The 20,554-nt window shown below is 54.3% G+C and overlaps 1 protein-coding gene across 4 annotated transcripts in view; it reads right to left on the reverse strand.

Annotated features, from left to right (window-relative positions):
- Frmd4b (FERM domain containing 4B) overlaps positions 1–20,554 on the reverse strand; it is a 248,651-nt gene that overhangs the window by 23,502 nt on the left and 204,595 nt on the right. For 3 of the 4 annotated variants that reach the window (XM_047534882.1, XM_047534880.1, XM_047534879.1), the window contains 8 exons: positions 19,332–19,415; positions 18,244–18,309; positions 16,052–16,109; positions 14,261–14,347; positions 3,800–3,876; positions 2,388–2,526; positions 946–1,087; positions 9–142 (listed from right to left, as the gene is read on the reverse strand). In XM_047534882.1, coding sequence (XP_047390838.1) covers positions 9–142; positions 946–1,087; positions 2,388–2,526; positions 3,800–3,876; positions 14,261–14,347; positions 16,052–16,109; positions 18,244–18,309; positions 19,332–19,415 — 787 coding nt within the window. The remainder of the gene's footprint in view (positions 1–8; positions 143–945; positions 1,088–2,387; positions 2,527–3,799; positions 3,877–14,260; positions 14,348–16,051; positions 16,110–18,243; positions 18,310–19,331; positions 19,416–20,554) is intronic. The other variant, XM_047534881.1, reaches the window with a different exon arrangement.

Raw genomic sequence — 20,554 nt, forward strand, 5'->3', positions numbered from 1 at the left:
GCACTCACAGCCTCGCGCAGGCAGATCTTCCTCAGCTCCTCCACCTTCTTCAGGAGCTTCTCCTGCAGCAGCTTCTCCTTCTTCTTGAGCTCCAGGATCTTCTCCCGCTTCTGCTCCTCACTGGCTTCCGAGTCTTGAGAACCTGGGCGGAGGGGGCAGCGAGGGAGGCACGTTACCTCCCTCCTGACGGGCAAAGGGCTCACAAGCAAGCGGGGCTTACGCCTTTCCTCCTTGTTCAGACAGCCAAAGAGGAAAGGGGAGAGCATTTCACCAACCCTCTGGTTCAGAGCTCGGTGCAGGTCGGCTCAGGCATTCTGAAGCTTCAGGTTTTGGACACGCCCGGAGTCCTCTCCTAGGCAGAGCTAGGGAGGGCATTCCTGCAGGGACACTTCCCATGCTCCTCTGGAAGCCAGCAGGCAGACCCAAGGATCGCTCTCTGCCTTGGAAGCCTGTGCTTTGGATTCAAAGCCACAATGGGATTCATGTGGGAAAAGCATCCCGCATCCTTAGTGCTAGGAGATCGCAGGCTCTCCACTGACGGGGGGCCTGGGCAGCCGTTGCGCTTTGCCCGTGGTGGTGTTTGCACAGCTTTTTATGTTATAGGAGAACTAGCCAATGTTCTCTATAGAAAACTACATAGTAAGAAGGTGATGAAATTTATGGGAAGAAAATGTCCTTTCAAGCCGCTGCTGGGTAAGGCATTTCTTTGCACCTAATCTTACTTACACAGCCTATTTATAATTTAACTTTGTTTATACTCTCCTAAAAATCAGTTGTAAAATTACATTCAAAACTGTCAACACATGGTCAGTTCAGATATGCTTTGTTTCCATGATAATAGGTTAAAACATACACTTAAAAATGGTTCATAATCACCCCTCCCCCCCAAAAAAAAAGTTTCAAAGAATAAAGATGGTTTGTGTGTTTTCCGATCCTAAGTCTTACCTGAGGATATTAGGCTGCCATTGCTGGCCATGATGAACTGACCCTTTGCCTCCAGGGTCACCAGCTTGGATACCCTTTGTGTTCCAGTCTCTGTCAAATCCATTGCAATATCGTCTAAACTCCTGGCTGAAGGAATTTTTGCCTACAAGGTATACAACGCAAAGGCAGAATAATGCAATTAATTGTGGTCACTAAAATGACCGACACAGAAAATCAATCTGGAAAATTCAGCATGCATCCAGTGAAAGGAATCAAGAGGCAATAAGAGGAAAGGAGAAAACAGTTACTGGTCTAGAACCCAAATGGCCAACACATCAGAAGGGGTAGACACTATTTGCCAGAAGTGACTATGAACTTCACCTTCCTTCCAGAAAAGGTGATTGCTTATTAGAGGCGAGAAAAGGAATAAGGAAAAAAAGCAAAAGCAACAGAAATGAACCTATTTTTTAAATCTGCTCTAAAAATGTTACATATTCTTTACAAATGAGGCAGCAGCAAATACCTAAGACGAAAAACAAATAAAAAAACTGTTGGTGGACAAAGATCCTCATTCTTTCTAATCTAGGAAAGGAGGTATTTCATTAAATGCAATTGTTTGTTAATTTCTTACATAATGTCAGAATTCCTAGGCTGATTGATTTTGAAGTCATTTTGGAAGCAGTCTCCCTGGGGAGCTTTGCATTTGTCCCCATGAGACACCATGATTAGTTAAGTGTGGGATCGATATATTTATTCTAAAAACTCCCTTGATATGAATGAGAGCATTGTTTCTATGAAAAAAAAATGATTAAGTGACCATATGATAACAATGTTTTAATAAATATGTGGATGTCAGAGGCATGGTTTAGCTACTAACTTTAAAACGTCGCAAGCGATCTCACCAATGCGTATACACAGGCATTGGTGCTGAGCTTACCACTTTAAAAGCAGATTTCTATGTATCTATATACACCTGCATCTCCCACCTTTTAAGTGACATATTATAGGCTAAAACAGGAGTGAGGAAAAGGATGGAGCTGGAGAAGATCATGCTAAGTGAAATAAGCCAATCCCAAAAAAACCAAAGGCCGAATGTTTTCCCTGATAAGCGGATGCTGATCCATTGTGGGGGGTGGGGTGGGGGGAAGCAAGAAGGAACTTTGTGCAGAGGAGAGTGAGGGAGGGGTGGGGGGGTGGGGAGGGGAAGGACAGGGGATTGTGAGACAGGCATTATTACCCTGTAGACATGTATGAAAAGAATTTCAAACAAATATTTATCACTGTCAAAAAAAAGTTAATGAAAATGAATAAATAAATACAAGTGAAAAAAACAAAAACAAAAACAAAAAGTCAACCAGAAGAAGAGGGGCACAGGTGTGGGCAGGTTTTGTGAGAAAGCTTCCTTTCTGAAACACAGCAGGAGGGACGGCCGCGTGCCCAGAGAACCACCGCTCATCACTCACTTTGCTCTGCTTGCGGTCCAGGTAGAACTGATGCTGACTAATGGCCATGACCCAGATGGACTTGATGAGAGAGGAGTTCGCATACCAGGTTTGCACAAAGAGGCCGCTCTGCCCAAAGGTCCTTCTAGACACCGAAATCCTGGAGGATTAAAGAAAGCACTCGAGTTATTCGCCTCTGGGCCAGAACCACGCCAAGTGTGCCCAGAACAAACGCCCTCCCCTCAGCTGCCCTGGTGCACCCAGGCCGATGGGGCCACGCTTCAGACTTTCTCCTCTCAGGACAAAACTACTGGGACCAGGTAACATCTTCCTGCAAAGGAAACGCTGTGCACACCTTCAAATGTGCATAAGGAACGAGTCAAACGAGAAACCATAAAGACGTGTGGCCATCTCAAGTGGTACAGAATAAAAGTGATTTTTTTTTTTTTTTTGAGATAGGGTCTCACTAAGTTGCCGAGGCTGGCCTCGAAGTTGCTATCCTCCTGCCTCAGCCTCATGAATAGCTGGGATCACAATAGCAAGCACCTGGTCTGGTTTTAAAGGTGGTGTTTAAAGACATAGCAACCCACACGTGTGGGAAGCACCCGTCTCAAGGTGGAGAAAGAGCAGCTTAGATGGAGGTGTTTTGGCAACTGACGGTACCCGAGTATGAACATCATGGAAGCAGCGGGGGGTCTGCACGTGCAAGGTTGGCTTAGAGTGCCGTGTGCACAGCAGAGGAAAGGAGGGGGTAGGAGAGCCGGGAGCAGAGAGCAGGGCAGCTGGGTGGGCGGGAGGGGGAAGGATGGAAGGAGGCAGGCGGTGCCAGGGGGCCGAGTTCTCTAAGGACTGTGGCTTATCTCCTCAGGGCCTTTTGTCACAGCTGCTTCCTCCTGTCCCTCTGACCCCCAACATCCAGGACTGTCGTCTGGGTATTCAAAAGCCACCACTGAAGTGGTGCACCTCTGGAAGCGTGCAGAACCTACATCCTCTCACGTGCATAACTTGACCACTGCTTTTTTTTTCTTAATGACCATAAATGCCAAAACTCAAAACGAGCAAAGGATCTGATCTCTAAAGTAGTTACGCAAATGGCCAACAAGCCCAGCAGGAGAGGCTTGGGTGTCATTAGTCCTGAGGCAAATGCAGGTCAAAACAGCAGGAGACAACCGCTGCACACCTCCAGGAAGGCTGCGGCTCGCACGCCCACGTGCACGCACACAGACGGGACAGGTGCTGGTGAGGACGTGGAGGCACCAGACCCACACTGCAGACGGCGCTAGCCGGCCAGCGGCCCCGGGAGAGCTGGCAGCTCCTGTCGGTCACGGGCACTCCAAGGACCAGCGTGAAGGCTGTATTCACCTGGGTCCAGGTGTCCACAGCGGCCCTATTTGCAAGATCACTAGGACCACAGAAGCATGTCCTGGCCTTACCTTCGTGGATCATGAACCTCCACAGCAAACTTCTTCTCACGGAAATACAAGTTCTCCAGCTGCTTCCATTGGAACAACTAAAAAAATCAAGAACACAGAACAACCACACAGCTTTAGCTATTTTTACTTTTACTGAGCTTCTAGGTCAGCTTGGTCATCAAATGATCTTACAGTCCCCCGAAGGCGCACTGATAAGGTGTCTAAGCGTGTGACTCATCTTCTCACAGAGCCACTGGTACCTGAAACCACTTTATGGTCACCTACTCAACTTCACCTCTCCAGTAAACCTTCCCTGAACCGTAAAACCAAGCGGCCGTGGGGAGCATCCTACTGTCCTTCCTCTGACTCAGCTTCCTGCCGGGGAAGCCTGCACGGATTCCAGTAAGCAGCCCAGTGGTCTCCGTGTTAGTGGAAAGCACTCACGGGGCTGTTTCAGGAAGACCACAGTTAAATCCCAGCTGCACACGAAGTGAAAGTAAAGAGAACCCCGCACGCAAGTGCCTGCGGCAGCCTCTCCCCCAGCCAGTCCCCCAGGACCACGAAGGGCACCGGGCAGGGACGGGTGGGGTGGCCGTGCGCCGCCCCTGGGTGCTGGGCGAGCCTCGTGTGTGGCATTGGCTTCCCACCTGCTTCCCACTGCTGGCGCTCTGGGGCTGGACGCACTGATCTGCCGGTCGGCGGGGCAAGGAAAACTTTAACAGAAATGTGCCCGGGAACTCCAGGTCACCCGGCCAAGGCAGGCCACGGCAGAACAGAGCCTGCCCCGCTGGTTTTCTGGGCCAGTCCCAAGTCCTTCCTTCCATGGAGGCCGTGCACTAGCCTGCGCTTCCCCAGCCTCTCGTGAGAGTCCTCCTCCCGCCCCGCTGTCCAGGACAGGCAAGAGCCCACGGCCATTCCCCTCTGTCCCATCCCGGCTCGGCTTGGGCTGCGCTCTGACACTGTGTCAAAGTCTCTCAAAGAACATCCCAATTGTCCACATGGTAAGCATCCGGGCCGCACACCCGCAGAGAGACCCAGGCTCCTCACAAACCCGCGAGCCCAGAGAAGGGGCAGCCGAGCTGTGGGAGCCGCCGGGGCGGGAGGGCCGGGCCCCATCCGCACGCCCTCTGCCTTCAGCCCCTACCGCACTCCCGGGCCAGAGCGCCTGAAGGCGCAGAGCTACGCACCAGCTTCCCTTTCTTTAGATCCAGAAGTCCCGAAAGTGGAAGAGAAGTGCCCGGGAAGACCGGCGTCCCCTCCTGGTCCCCTCCCGCCGGTGGCTCCGCGGTTCTGAAGCCGGCTTCCTGAGACCCAGGTGTGACTGGGTTTCACAAGCCTGGCCTCCCACGGCTCTTACGACTGACATCAGCAGCTCGGGGGTGACACTCCCCAGTCCACTCCCTCCCGCGGGGCGGGCGGTGCAGTGCTCCCTGCAGATCCCAGGAAGACAGGCTCTCCTGGAACAGGGCGCCCCGGACTCCGGGGACACGGCCGGGCAGTGCTGCTGCTGCTTGGGTTGGGGCAGAAGCCACCCCAGCCGGCCCCGAGGCAGCTTCGGCGGTGGCTCACTCTGCTCTGCGCAGGAACAGGTTCCACAGGAAGGGGCAGAGCCGCTCAGCTGTGCTTTCCTCTGCCTCCATTCCCACACAGGAAAGCCAGGGCTGCGCTGGAAACCCGGTCCAGGAAGCCACCACCTCCCCCTCTTATCGCTTTCAAAAGGGAAACGCCAGCCTCCACGCCCCCCAGCCCTGCGGCAGCCCACGCCTCTGAGCCCTGCTGAGCGGCCTGCGAGGGGCCTCAGCTCAGAGAGACGAAATAATGAGATGGCAGCCGGTTTGCAAAAGAAGCCAGGGGGAGGAGACGGGAGGCTAGGTCTCAGAGACGCCAGGCACCTCCCCGGCAGGAACCTGCGAAGTGCAAGCAGTGGGACTTCAGAGAGCGTCTGGAGCCTGCAGTGGCACCAAAGGAACTGGAAGAGCACAGGCTGAATTGCCGGCAGTGGCTGCCGTTGGGCAGGAGGGTAGAGCCTCCTCTACACGGAGCCTAAGGATTCTCTACAAGCGTGAGCTCCACCCCCAACCGCCAGGAAGTCCCTTAAGGGACGTTTCAGACTTTACCACTGTGGTTCTGATCAACATCTGCGGCTGCGGTAGCAGCACTTTTTATCTAACTCGCTGCATATAAGCCAGTTCTTTTTTCAATCTTTTTCCTTGAAATGTCTTGGTTCCTAAATATCAGAAGCTATCAAACCTGAGGGTGGGGGTAACTCTGAAGAAGAGCCGAGGGGCTTGGAGGGAACAGGAATGTGAACTTCGGCTGCTTTTGGAACATTCCTTTCCCATCCACAGGTATTTTTGAGCACCTTCTGCCTGTGAGGTCCCGATCTGTTGCCCGATAGAGAACAGTCCCTTCCCTGGGGGCGGGGCCAGGTGGAGCACAACCAAGCCAGAAGGCCAGGTGACCTCTGGCTCCGCTGCTTCAAGTTAGTTGTGCCGCTGGGCAAGTTGCTATTCTGTCCAGAGCCTCGGTTTGCCTTCTGTGAAATGGAGCTAGTGATGCCTGCTTCCAGGTGGTGACATCAGGGAGCTGTGGCGGCAGGGCCTGGCTGGCACGCAGAGCAAGCAGCGGGGCTGTTTGTTGACAGTGACTCTCAGTCCCTTCTCTCACGTTACTAAAGGGCAGCTGGGGGCAGAGGTGGAACCAGAGGCAGCTATCTGGCCCCCACAGCTGTCTCCACCAGGAACTGCTGAGCGGTTCTGTTGACAGAGCTGTGTCACTCAGGCCGCGACCCTGTGAGTTTCAGGCCCCACATCCGCTGGTTTCGTGGGAGACTTCCTGATACACCCTGTAGGTAGGAAATCTGCCCGCTGTGCCGGACCTCCAGATCACAGATGAGGGGCGGGGAGGCTGGGCACACGCCACGGGCAGACACAGTGGCCTCGGAGCTCCAGGGCCGAGGGCCGAGCCCCCGTGTACACAGAACACAGGTACGGACCTGCCCCGGGCAGGCGGTCTCAAGAGACCCAGGGAGAACTCAGACGGAAAGGACCAAGCTGTCCCTTTAATCTTGATGAACTGAAAGCGGATGCTGCCCCTGGGCTGGACTCTAAGCAGGGACGGGGAAGGTGTCACAGAGCCTGTTGTTAATTGCATTAGCGTTACAGGTTAATCATTTACCTGCAAATTCACCTGGAAATGACTAAATTTGTCACAGAGACAGGACACCCAACAATGACTCACACAGGGTAATCCCCTGCTCTGACCTGAAGCAAAAGTCATGTACTTTTTATTCTTTTTGCATTTAAAAAGGTTGCAACTGCTGAGTAAATGCCCTGTCGGTACCTTCTGGAGTACCACAAAGGATGGCTTTGGCAGGAGCAGGGGCTGCAGAGCCCCGTGGACCTTGCTTCCTTCCCGCCCTCTGTCCCGTCCATCAGAGGTTTCTATGAGGGACCAGGTCTCCGCCCTTGAGGAGGGCGCAGGCTGGCGGACTCCGCAGTGCGGCGTCAAACAGGCACGGTTCACACGGATGTGTCTGACGTGCCCCTAGCATGCCGGGGCCACCTACCATCTGACCCGTGCCTCATCCCATGGAGGGTCCCAATGACTCGACGGGAGGCCACCCACCCAGTCAAGAGGGCGGGTCTGGGGCTCTCACGCAGGCAGCGCCAGGCTGTGAAAACCAGCCTGCTCTCTCAGCAGCCGGGGAGGCTGAGGCAGGAGGATCCCAGTTCCAGGCCAGCTTGGGCAGCGGAGCAAGGTGCTGTCTCAGAATAAGAAAGGGCTGGGGGGTAGCTGGCTGGTAGGTGCTTGTCTTGGGTGCCTGCGGCCCTGGTTTCCAACCCCAGCACTGCAACGACAAATCCGTCCATCTGTCCAGGGTGACCCTGCAGCACACTGGGGAGAAGCTGGGATGGGTTATGTACTTAATGAAAGAAAAAGTAGAAGAAGAGGGGAAAACTGAGTGCCAGCTAAGCCTCGGGTAGAGAGGACAGAGGCTCCCAGCAGCCGTCTGTGGGATGGGACTCCGAGCAGGGGTTCTGAGTCCCACCCCTGTGACCACCACCCTGGACATCTGGTGAGACCTGAAGACCGGTTCTGGCCATCACCTTGGGTGGGGGCGCTGCTGGACACTGAAGGGCTTAGAACCATCCCAAGGGCGAACCCAGTGGGTCCAAGGCTGAGCCCCAACTCAGGAGGGCGCAGGCGTGGCCCGCCAGGCTCTGGCCGCTGCACGTGTCCATGAAGACGACACTCAGACACTCAGCCAAGCTCTAGACAAGGAACGCTGGAGCCCCTTTTCCTTTGACGGTCGGCTGTTCCGAAGGCTTCCTCAGAGCACGGGTCCCCTGCCGGCATGGCCAGCATCGCCCAGAGCACACGCTCTCGGATGGAAGCTCTTCGTGGATGTGATCTCAGAGCCCTGGGCACAGAAGGGATCGCATCTTAAGTGCAAGGAGAAGAGCGCGTGGCAGAAACACTGAGATGAAGAGTTCTGGGCCTTCGGAAGTGTGCGACACAAAGATCTAACTTCTGAAAGGAAGCGCTCACCCAGGTTCCTCTGTGGCCAAATCTCCAACTTCCAGGACGCGCTAACCACTTCCTGCCGATCCTTGCAGCCAAGCGCTGGCTGCAGGCGTGAGCTGCTGTCGGGGCTGCTGTGTGGCTTGGGGCGTCCACCGCCTGGTCCGGCCCACGCCTTGCTATCTGGCCTGTTTATTAAATATCTTCAATCAAATCTCAGTGTTGAATATACTCTTTCTTCCCAGATGGACTGGCAAGTCCTCGACGGCCAGGACTGTGACTTTTCATTAGATGAGATAAAGAAAATAAAATGCTAGCGGAGGCCCTTGCACAAGCAACTGGCTCCGTAAATGCTTTTCTTGGAAAAATACAAAATCAAGTATATTAAGCTCTATTGTTAGAGAGTTGTTTGCGCTAGAAGATGAATTGGCTATCTTTAGCTTATCACAGAAACCCTGCTATCAAACCAAACCAAACTGAACCAAACCCCAAGCCAGTGGGGCATGATGGCACAGGCCCGCAAGCCCTCAGACTTGGGAGGCTGAAGCGGGAGGATCACAAGTTCCAGGCCAGCATTGGCAACTTAGCACGATCTTATCTTAAAATAAGAAATAAAAAGGGTTGGGGGTGTAGCTCAGTGGTAAAGCACCCTGGGTTCAAGCCCCAGTACCAAAACCAAACCAACCCAAACAAAATATGCACTAGATGGAAGCAGGAGGAACCAGCAGACCAGCCTCTGACCCTGTGAGCTCCAGCTGTGGGGGCCTCCCCTCCTTTCCTAGGTCGCGCTGAATCCTTCACATCAACATCCTGTTCCCCCACTAGGATGAGGCACTCATTCTTGGGGGCATCTTGGCCTTCAGGTCAGGGGTCCTTTCCTGAATGCTCTAGATGTCCCTTCCGGTTCCGTGCTGACCCTCCGTCCTGTCTGCTTCCAACAGGGACAGTCTTCAGAGGGAACACACAGGGTGTGACAGGGTGACCTTCCTCCCACGGGGCCTGCTTCTGTACTACCTTCCAGTGCGACGGCACCTTGAGCTCCAGCCACGGCCACGGCCACCTGGCTGGAGACCATGGTTCCCAGCCTCCCTCGCCACTAGACCTGGCGACTTCCGGGACGATGAAGGGGTTTGCCTTGGACTGGGGCTTTGCACCTTCTTCTGCGACTCTCAGCCAGATTTCAGAAGGTCCTTCTCAGGGATGGCTGGGACTGAGCGCAGGAAGAGAAGAAAACTCGGCACCCTGCAGAACTCCTGCTGCAAACTGCAGGGCGGATACAGGGTGTCTGCCAAACGAAAGCTCCCCTGACCCACGGGGTCTCCACTGCCAGACGGCAAGAGGACTCTTTGACTTTAAGAGGAGAAAATGAAGGCTCAGAAAGGCGGAGGGATAGCCCAGCTCAGCCAGCTGGCCAGCGGGAGTGCAGAACAGGTTCTTTCTTCCGATCCACTCAGGCCCGGAGCTCTCCTCCCACTGACTCTGCAGGGTTTAACAAGCAGATTGATTATCGGTGTGGCTCAAGCTTAATTATACACCTGCAGACAGGACGGACTGGTCTCCAGGTGACATTTTGTAATCCAATTTTTTTCCGACCACACCATATTTTGTTTCGCACTGATGTGGAAAGTGCGAAGTGGCTTCTCCTGAGCTCCGTGGTCACAGGCTGAGAGTGGAAGGAGCAAGGAGGAGTTCAAACCGTCAGGACGGCAGGTCAAGATGGTGCTGCTTAGAAAAACCGGCAGGTCGCTGCCTTTCAATAACACGAGCCCTGTCCCTTTATGACAAGGAACAGCAAGTCCTTTGTGCCTGCTCCTGAACTCATCTGGCTCCAGGCAGTAGGGAATTCCAGCAATGTAAAAAAAGATTAGTTCACTGAAGGCCAGGAACATTTCCCACCGCAAAGCCCTGGGCAATGTGGCTCATGCCAGCCTCTTCAGCCTGTTAACAGCGAGGAGACGCTAATCTAGAAGGGCATCCGTCCCAGGATGGTCTGCTCACAACACCTCTGACTTTCCTTCTCCCCCGTGCTGACAGGCTCGGGTTTGCCCAGGTGAACTTCTGGCCAGAGGCGTAGAAATCAGTCATGACACACGCGCAGTGCTCAGCCACGACCTGCCGTCTGCTGCTTGGTGAAGATCGGACGTTCCTCCTGGAACCCTAAGTGGATAATGAAGACCTGGAAGGATCACAGACTTGCATTTTTTTTTTAAAGAAAAACTTCATTTTGAATTCCAAATGCCCTGCCATTTGGAATTAACCTGAGTCCTCGTCTATTTCCTCCTTCTACAAGAGTTTGTGATGGTGGTTTCACACACAAAGAGAGGATTATCTGGACTTCTAATAGTCGGAAAGTTTGATTTGTTACTCAGGATGTCAGTTTTCTGTTCGCCTGCTGGGTGTGTGGGCACACACCTGCCATCCAGTGACTCAGGAGGCCGGGGCAGGAGGACTGCATGTTCTGGGTCAGCCTCAGCTATTGAGCCCTGTCTCAAAATAAGAGATTAAAAAGGGCTGGGGGTGCAGCCCGGTGGTAAAGCACCCCTAAAATCAACCCCTAGTTCCACAGAAAAAGCTTCTCTCTCCATGGCCTCAACCCTTCAGGCATCATGGTCCCCCATGCCCTCCTTTATTGTCTGCCCCCTCGCTGCCAGGGAACGATGACCAGTCACCTGGTGACGACTGGGTAAGTCATGGTACTGAATGAAATCTCATGGAGCTGCTGCATTTCCGCTGGGCCAAGAAGAAGCCAGTTTTAAGAGAGAGCAAGCATCGTGCCACAAGCCATGGGGCAAATCCACTCCAGACAGCGCCTGGGTGCCCAAGCTCCCGCCCTGCACTGATGAAACGCCCGCTGCAGCCCCCGGGCTGTGAAATAGCTTTAAATCTGAAGTGCATGCAGAGCCCTTGCTGGGAGCCTGTAAGCAGCACAACGCATGCCCTGGTGGGCAGGGGCAACGAGAAGCAGACCTGCCCAGGGAGGCCCACGGCCTCCACTGGAGGGTCTTGCAGCAGGAACAGCTTCTGGCATCGGGTGTCTGATCCTGGTACATCTCCTGCTTTTCGGCCACTCGTTGTAACGAGGCAGGCATGTGGCTCAAGACGGTTTGACCTTGATTCCTGCCTGGCCGGCCAGGCCACCGGCTGCTCTGCCGGCTGAGCAAACAGCTGAGGCCGGGTCCTTCCTTTCTGTCTGGCGCTCACAGCCCATAAGTCATGCACTCCAGCCTTTGTGCAAACAGGGCTGGGAGAGGGACTAGCCGAACCGCTTCCTCCCGCGAACCCCTCAAGCTGGTGGGGCACAGAAGAGAGTAAGCGCGTGGAAGCAAAACCCAGAGTTAGATTTTAATGGGAGAAGAAAGGACGAAACCGGGGGTGTGGAGGGAGATTCCAGAACAACGGAAAAAGACAAGGCCAGAAAGTGGTGACCCAAGCCACCCGGTGCAGGGCCCTTCCTGAAGTCAGTGGCTGCCCGGAAAACTGCAAATGGACAAAGAAACTGGCTTCCGGCCCTGACCTGGACTTGGGACTGAACGGCCAAGCTGACCGATAGTGTGAGGCAGTACTGACCAACCTCCATGAAACTGCAGACCGAGGAGTGGCCTGGGCGTCGTGAGCAGGGAGTAGACGCTGAGCGCCGCTCTCCACGGCTCCAGGAGGAGGCCTGGTGGCTTTGTGCATGCACGAGCGTTCGGTGGGGATCTCAACATCATGGAGGCACAGGGGCTGGAACTCACTTCCGAGTTAAGTCACAGCTCACACACAAGATTCAGAAAACCCAGCAAGACTCCTCAATGTTCCTTCTTAAAGCACCATTCAGGAGAGAATTAAATTAGCAAAAAAACGCCAACAAAGTAACACGGGGAAGGTCGCCCAATGGCGGTCACCTACCAAACAGATGCTCGGAAGGTACTGGCCTTGGCTGGGTTATCAAGCTCTGCACCCCCTCCTTATTCCCTCCCCGGGTTGCAAACCATGCTGTCCATCAAAGGGGAACTGGCTAAATAAATCATGTGTGTCCATGTAATGGGACACCAGGTAGCCTTCAAAGGATCAACCAGAACTGCTTCCAAGTGAGAGTGAGCTAGAGAAGGAGAGCCGGGCCGGGGAGCCGCTGGAGCAGGAGCTCTCTTTGTGAAGCCTTGGAATAGTCGCCAACAGGTCTGAGTGAACCAGCACGGTGCTCTTGGCAGCCCTGTCCTTGGAGGAGGAGGAGACTACAGAGAGGATTCCTGCCCCAACAATTGTACTTATGAAGTGTTTGCTTTTTGTTTGTTTTTATAATAAAAACGTACTTCTTTTGGTAAATATGCAAGTACAAATGAAAGTGACATGAATATATTTGAGAAAATTGGGTGCCTTTCATTTCTTTCTCTTTTTTCTCTTTTGGTACCAGGGATTAAACCCAGGGGCGCTTAACCACTGAGCCACTTCCCCAGCCCTTTTTTGCATTTTATTAGGGACAGGGTCTCACTGAGTTGCTTAGGGCCTCACTAAGTTACTGAGGCTGGCTTTGAACTCGTGATCCTCCTGCCCCAGCCTCCTGAGCTGCTGGGATGACAAGCAGAGGCTCCTGGAGGGCACCCTTCATTTCTAATGCTATTAATTAGAAATTTGGTACTAGATGTGAATTTTCAAAAGCAAGCAGGAACAATCGTACCCTATTTCTCCTGGAAACTCAGTACTCATTCCTTACTTTAGCAGACCTCGCTCTCGGGGCGGCGGAGGCAAGGGCTATGTGTGTGGCTGCCTGTGGGCTCTCCCGCATCCCTCACGCAGGAGGGCGGCTGCAGAATGAGCTGTCTCGTGTTCATCAGCAACTTCTGGTGAGCAGCCTCAAGACCCAGCTGGTCTGGACGGCACTGGAAGAGGGGTCGTGGCAGCTTCAGGCCACTCTTCCGTGCAATCCATGCGAGCGTCACAACCACAAACAGGGACGAGACGGGAGTTCGATTTGCGTAACATGAGGAAGACTATGGACACGGGGAGGTGCAGGGCTGTGCGGTGATTACAGGCTGCTTGTGAAAAGCGAGCAAGAGACAGACAGGTGGGTCAGGATTACTTAAGGCTGTGATGTCGGGTCGTGATAACAGGCAGACTGACCGCGGTCTGTTATTAGAGGCCACTGTGCTGCTCCTGCTGCCTCCAGGGATGGCAGCAGAGCCCAGGTACGGTGGCAAAACCATCTAGGGCAGCGTGGGTGTATCTTAGTGTCACCATAACACCAAGGAGGCCAAGGACAGCTGAAGGGGTGCCCCACAGACCTGTCCCATCTAACACAGGCCACAGCGGACTGCCCGCGCATGCCTGCGTCAAGAGAAGCCGCCACACAATAAAATCCTACGTGGAAACTAATGTCATTCATTCAGCCGGGACGCCCCCGATCTGGTAGGCTGTGAGTCTACGAAATCACACGCTCCTTATTTTTCTTTGTGAAAAGCAAACATGTTTCCTGCAGAAAACTGTGAAGCGAAGGTGAGTTAAAAATAGTGTCATTTTAGGAAGAAGATTACTCATAACTGTACCACTGAGAAACAATGAGAACCTGAAATTATGGCTTCTGTCTTTGTGATCCTGGGACGATCCAATGCAAATACGTGTGCATGCAGGTGCGCACGCACACATACACACACACACACACACACACACAATCTGTGACACAAAGGGCCTCCTGCTGATCAGACTAGCCCCAACTGAAGCCTAACTAAGCTGTGGTCCACCTCCTCACAGCTCAGTCGAGGTGCATGGCTTGGTTGTGACCTCGGAATCGGTGACCAATGTGGAATTGTGTAAGTGGCGCATCAGTGAGTTGTGAAACGCATCTCACATCAGCTACAGCTTCTCTGAGCAAACACTCCACTAGGCAGAACCCTGGCCTGAGTCCCTGCAGGTGCCCCGGGTGGTGACGTTGCCGGCTCAGCAGCTCCGGTCGCGCAGGCATCTGGGGGGATCCACACTTACCTTCCGAGGCTTCACCTTGTCCTGTAAGTCGTACTGGCCGATGCCTTTATAGCTGATGCCAAGCCACCAAGGAAGTCCTTGTTTATCCTGGTGGACGGAAGAGAACGAGGCCTAATTAGGTCTCGGGGAGGTGAGGCGATCCCTCTCCCTCCCTCGGCAAGTGCCAGCAAGTCGGAACAGCTCTCCGGGCAGACAGCACAGAGCGTGGGAAACCCGTGACTCAGCGCCGTCTCAGGGTTTCTTCAAGGGAGCTGTGTAGGTCAGAAGAGACCAGGCTGTCCTGGGCACTCAGTGAGGCTCCTCTTGGGTGGGAGGGTTGGACAGAGAACGAGACGGGAAGCAACTCCACCAAGAGCAAGTCCCGGACGCCACGAGGCGCCTACAGACGAGCAAGAGGCTCTCTGTGTGCTCAGTCAGCCATCAGCCGAGGAGGTGGTGAGCGCCTGCGGAGCCACAGGGACATTTCCAGACCCCACGTTTGCGACACAGCCAGGTTAAGGTCAGCATGCCCTGTGGTGCCGCAGAACCCCAGGTGGGCTGAACAGCGCCCGAGGGGTACCGCGCCTGGTTCAGGAACGTCTGCTCCAGGCGGGCCAGAGGGAAGGTGCCACGGGGAAAGCCCAGGCTCCCCGCTGCACCGGAGCGTGGGAACGCGGGGCGGGCACGGGTTCTCCTGCAAAGGTCCTCACTGCACGGCGTGCATTACCCGACTTCCCAACATCTTTAATGGTGGAGATGTCAACTTTCCTGACATGAAGTCACTGAAACACCGGGCAGTGGAAGGTCATCCTGGGGTGGGGCGTGCACAGTGGCAGAGCCCTCGCGTAGCTGCCCGAGGTTCCACCCTGGGCTCCACCCCAGCACCACAGAATGGAAGTCGGTAGTAAATAAATACCACCAGTCCTCTTTCCAACAAGACTCAGAAAGTCTGTTTTGGGGGGTGGTACCAGGGACTGGACTCAGGGGCCCTCGATCACTGAGCCACATCCCCAGTCCTATTATGTATTTAGAGACAGGGTCTCACTGAGTTGCTTAGTGTCTCGCTTTTGCTGAGGTTGGACTCCAACTTGTGATCCTCCTACCTCAGCCTCCTGAGTCACTGGGATTACAGGTGTACACCCAGCCAAGTCTCCTTTCTTAACTATGCTCTATCCCTTATCATCTTAATTTCTTTGTGTGTGTGTGTGTGTGTGTGTGTGTGTGTGTGTGTGTGGTGCTGGGGATAGAGGACCCAGGCCCTCAAGCACACTAGGCAAGCACTAGCATTGAGCCACCCCCCCGCCCCAAAAACCAAAGGCCCAATGTTCTGATATGCGGGTGCTGACTCACAATAGGCGTGGTGGGAGGGAGGAGTGGAGGTTCACGGATTAGACAGGAGAGAATGGGAGGATGGGAAGGGGGATTGGAAGGGGTATCGGAAGGGGGATGGGAAGGGGGATGGGAAGGGGGATGGGAACGGGTGGATGGACGTTGCTTTCCTATGTTCATTATGAACACACGACCTGTGTAACTCCCCATCGGGTACAACCACGAGAATGGGAAGTTACACTCCACGTATGTATGATGTGTCAGAACACATTCTACTGTCATGTATCACTAAAAACAAATTTTTAAAAATCTTGAAAAAAAAAAAAAAAGAAAATCCATCCTACTTGAAATACTGCAATTTCCAGAAACAGATTTACATATAAATGCATAACAATATATGTGGTTTTGGAAAGTGGATGTTGTTCTGTGACTCATAAAATATCACAGGCATCCTGAAAGCTTCGTAATGCAGAAAGTGTTTACCTTTACTGCGTAGTAATGGACCCCGTAAGTTGGCAAGGCTTCTACGATCTTCATATACCTATGGAAAATGAACAGAGGTCTCGCTGAAACAGTCAAAGGGCCCTTCTGGGACAAGTGATTTGAGGAAACACGGTTGGTTTTGACTTGCGTCATTTTAACCACGACCGATGTCTTCCACTCAAGTAGAAACAGAACAAACCACTACAGGGAGTAACGCAGTTCACAACTCACCCACCGTTACCAAGCGTCTAATAGAACTTAAATCCAAAAAACCCCACAGGAAATGTTATTTTCTGAACTTTAAGATTTCTATGAGTTGGAAATATGTTGAACTAAAAACTCAAATTGCAAGTCTTTTTTAAGGTAAGCACCTAATGATTCAAGCAATAAGAATCAACTTTCAGGTCTTATTCACGACAAGTAAAAAACTCCAACTATTCCAGCACTGAGTGTGGTCAAGGCACACAGCTGTATACGCCTGTCACAACTCTCAGAAATGGATTCTTTTAAAAGGGCGAGTTTTATGGTTATAAACCTAAAATATGCACCACCCCAAAATAAGATACCACTACTTGATATTTTTATAAAATTTTTTTTGGGGGGGGTACCAGGAATTGAGCTCAGGGGCACTCGACCACTGAGCCACATCCCCAGCACTATTTTGCATTTTATTTAGAGACAGCGTCTTGCTGAGTTGCTTAGCGCCTGGCTTTTGCTGAGGCTGGCTCTGAACTCGTGATCCTCCTGCCTCAGCCTCCCGAGTCCCTGGGATTACAGGTGGGTACCACCTTGCTAGCCCTACTTGCTATTTTTTAATTCAATTTTCTAATTCTGTGTGCCTAGAAGGCTTTGCAGTGGACTGGACTGACTCCCTCCTCCCTCCCCTCCTCCCCTCCTCCCCTCCTCTCCTCTCTCCTCCCCTCTCCCTCCCTCCTCCTCCCTCCTCCCTCCCTTCCTCCCCTCTCCCTCCCTCCTCCCTCTCCCCTCCCCCTCCCTCCCCTCCTCCCCTCCTCCCCTCCCCCCTCCTTCCCTCCTCTCCTTCCCTCTCCCTCCTCCCCCACCTCCAGGGGCTGAGGTTCCTGCTTAATCCAAGAGGGCTTTTACATGACAATCTGAAGATCAGTGTCTCTGGACACAGTAATCAATCACTTGGTAAATCTTTTCTCTTTATTGTGGAGCTGGGGATTGAATCCAGGGCCCTGGGCTTGCAAGGCAGCTACTCTATCAGCTGAGCTGTGTCCCAGCCCAATCACTGGGTAAATTTTAAAGCAAGTGGCTTATATGCAAATGGACATGGGAGGTCAAGCAGTTAACCACACAGGCCAGGATGGCAGCCAAGTGAACTGTACTCTGCAGCATGGAGGGAGGGGGAGGGCTCCTAGCTCAGCAGGGACTGCAATACCCTGGCTGGTCAGCCTGCTGACCCGTCAGGGTGCTGTCTGTCCTCCCTGCCCCCGGGTCGGAAAGCAGGGGCAGAGTGGAAAGGCCAAGGATTCCAGGCCAGGACCGCTGGCTTCTCCTTTCCTCCCTGAAGTGCAGGGAAGCTGTGTCCCCATGAAACCGAGATCAGGGCAACGCGTAGAGGTGAGCGAGGACAGGCCCTGCCTGGAGGTCGCCTGGCCCGGCCTGCAGTTCTCCCCTGCCCCACGCTACACTCAGCGGTGGCTGCTTTAGAGTCTGAAGGTCTTCAAAGTTATTCTCCAACCATCACGCCAAAAATGCACCTAATGCCGTTGGTTGCTATGACCTTCGGCCTTTGGTGCATCAAGAGAACCGTGCTCGATGACCCGTGGTCCTTCTGTGCGTCATAAAGCACAGACAGGTGGCACTCCGGGTCACCCAGCTCCAACACCGTGAGCCCTGCCCGAAGCAGAGTCCCGCCGATCCTCCAGCTTCTCTGGAAATATCAGAGGGTCGCGCCTGAGCACAGCCCCAGAGTGACCTCGCTGGGCCGGGGCAGGCCCTCCCTGCACCACGTCCCTCTCTCCCGGTCACTCTCTGCCTGGCCATACCTCTCCCCTTGTCCCCTGCCCGACACTGGTGGGCCTCTGGGTGGGTGGCACCTGAGTGTGGAAGGAGCTGGGACACTTCCCCCATGAAAGCTGCTTAGGACTCCACGGAAATCACGCTAGTGACTTCCTGGCGCAGAAACCTCACGGGCAGAGCTGAGCGGAGGGAAGACGGGTACTTACTGAACCACGGCTTGACCCCGGGTCAGGCCTCTGACTTTGAGATAGTGCTCGATGACCCGGTCCTCACTGCAAAACAGGAGGCGGCAGGTCAACGCGGGGCCGTGGCCCGGAACCCACTCCCAGGTCCACCGTCGCCAGGCGCTGGGGGAGGGCCCTGGCCCGCCTGGGGGACACGGACCCCCGAACTCAGGCATCCGACCGGCACCATGGTGACCTGGCCTTTTAACGCAGGCACACGGTATGTGGGATGATTTTTAAAGGCCACTGATTAGAAAAGGACGTGGGATCAGTTTCCCAGAGGGAAACCAGCATGGCGGAGGCCAGTGACCTGCACAGCAGGGGCTGGGTCGTGGCTCAGTGGCCGAGCGCTTGCCTAGCATGCGTGAGGCACTGGGCTCGAGCCTCAGCACCGCATGCAAATAAATGAACAAAGTAAAGGTCTAGTAACATCTAAAAAAATACTAGAGAAAAGGACGCAACGCGGCTTCTGTACTTAATCTCACCATAAATGTGGGAAACATTGCGACTTCCAAATCCAAGCTATTGAGGCTGAATATTTTATGAGCTTTGGTTTCCATCTTTAGTGGAAAGGAAGACCACCTTCAGCATTTGTGGACAGAAGCCATGGAGACTGGGTTTAATGGACTACATGTGGTTCGAAATAAAACAAATAATTTTCAAGGAAAAATGTGGGCGGGAAAATGAGTACCATGGATTCATGAGGATACACACCACCAAGGTGACCTGCGTTCTGGAATCTCTAACTCTGCCCGGCGTGCTGCTAGGGGAAGGTGGCCAGTGGAGGCCACGTGCACAGCGGGCCTGGGACCCCTGGACACACTCTGCAACATCCCACTCACCTTGAGGGGACGGCAGGCGGCCCTCTCTACCCGGGGCTGCCACGCGTCTCGGCAGGGAGCTCAGGGTGCCCGGAGGTCTTCCTGCCTCCAGGACCCAGGCCCACCTCCCGTCTCAAGCCTCTGACGGATACTCTGCTACTTCTCCCACTTGCATCTGCCCAGGTCCCGGCGAGCACAGGGTGCTGGACGGGCTGGGCCAGCGGGTGGGTGTCAGTCCCCCCGGCTCACCAGTAAGCTAGAGAGGGGTGCTCCTGCAGGGTTCTGGTGGGGAAGGCCGCCAGGGTCTTCAGGTCCTTCCGGGCCTCTTCGTCACTAAGGAGAAACACAGCAAGGCAATGTCAGGCACCGTTACCTACAAAGTCCTCCCAGTGGTCACCCGAGGAACGAGACCTGAAAAGTAACGGATCAGAGCACGTTGGGTCTAGGAGAACGGCGAGAGCAACGCCCACAGGGTTCCGCCCACAAGCAGAAGCAGCCATGAGCTTGACAACCACGTCACAGGACGATGCGTTGAGACTTACGATCCTTCATCTCCTTGATCATGTGAAGTGATGAGAACTGTGTTCTCATGCTATGTGGTACACAGCACCCTCCACACGTCCTTACACTCCCCTCTGTGACCCTTCAGCCTCCTCCTGGTCATCTTCAGTGCTACGTAATATTCACCATCTGGGAACACCAGTCACAGAACCACTGCTGTCCACCTCTCACCATAGACAGACAGCTCCCCGTCACTCTCTGGGCTGTGATGGACAAGCCAGCCACATCTGGAAACTCCCTCTCTGTGCAAATCTCTGGAAGAGAAACCCTAAGAATGCTCCTGGGGTGAGGTCCAGCTGTCCTCAATTCATAAGGGGAAAATCTGAGTTGCCAAGAGAAGCAGGTGGTCTTCGTGAAGAGCACCTCCGGGTGGAGAGACTGGCAGCTCGAGCACTTTAGGAGAGTCCACAGGGGCGGGCACCTTGCCAAGGTCGCCTGGCCTCACGCAGCACCAGGTGGCCTCTCCTCCTCCTCCGCCATTGCCTCCGGCCACGCTTGTGGACGGGTCCCAAGGGCCAGGTGCCCACAGCACCCTCGTTGTGCTCAGGAGGGCCTGTGGGAGCTTTGTCAGGCAGAAGGCGCGCCTGCTATCCATGCCTTCCTGACCCGAGTGCGAGGGCTGGGGAGCCTGCCGCCGTGGCAGGACCCAGGACGGGTCTGGTCGGCTCGAGCCCAGTACTTAACCGCGGCAGGCGACGGCGGATTCCCAGCCGACCCTGGAGCGTGCTGAAGCACTCCTGCCCGTGAACGCTCTGGGCTCTGGCAGGTGCGGCCCCTGGTCACCCACGCCCAGGTACAGAAGCCCCGGAGTCTCGTGGTGCGGTTTTACCCCACTGCCCGGGTGCCCGGCGGGGTGGTGAGACTGAAGCAGGAGCCCCACGTGGAGGGGCAAACCCTGAACTGGGGCAGCG

The sequence above is a fragment of the Sciurus carolinensis genome, chromosome 19, assembly GCF_902686445.1.
Source record: "Sciurus carolinensis chromosome 19, mSciCar1.2, whole genome shotgun sequence".
Classification (NCBI taxonomy): Eukaryota; Metazoa; Chordata; class Mammalia; order Rodentia; family Sciuridae; genus Sciurus; species Sciurus carolinensis.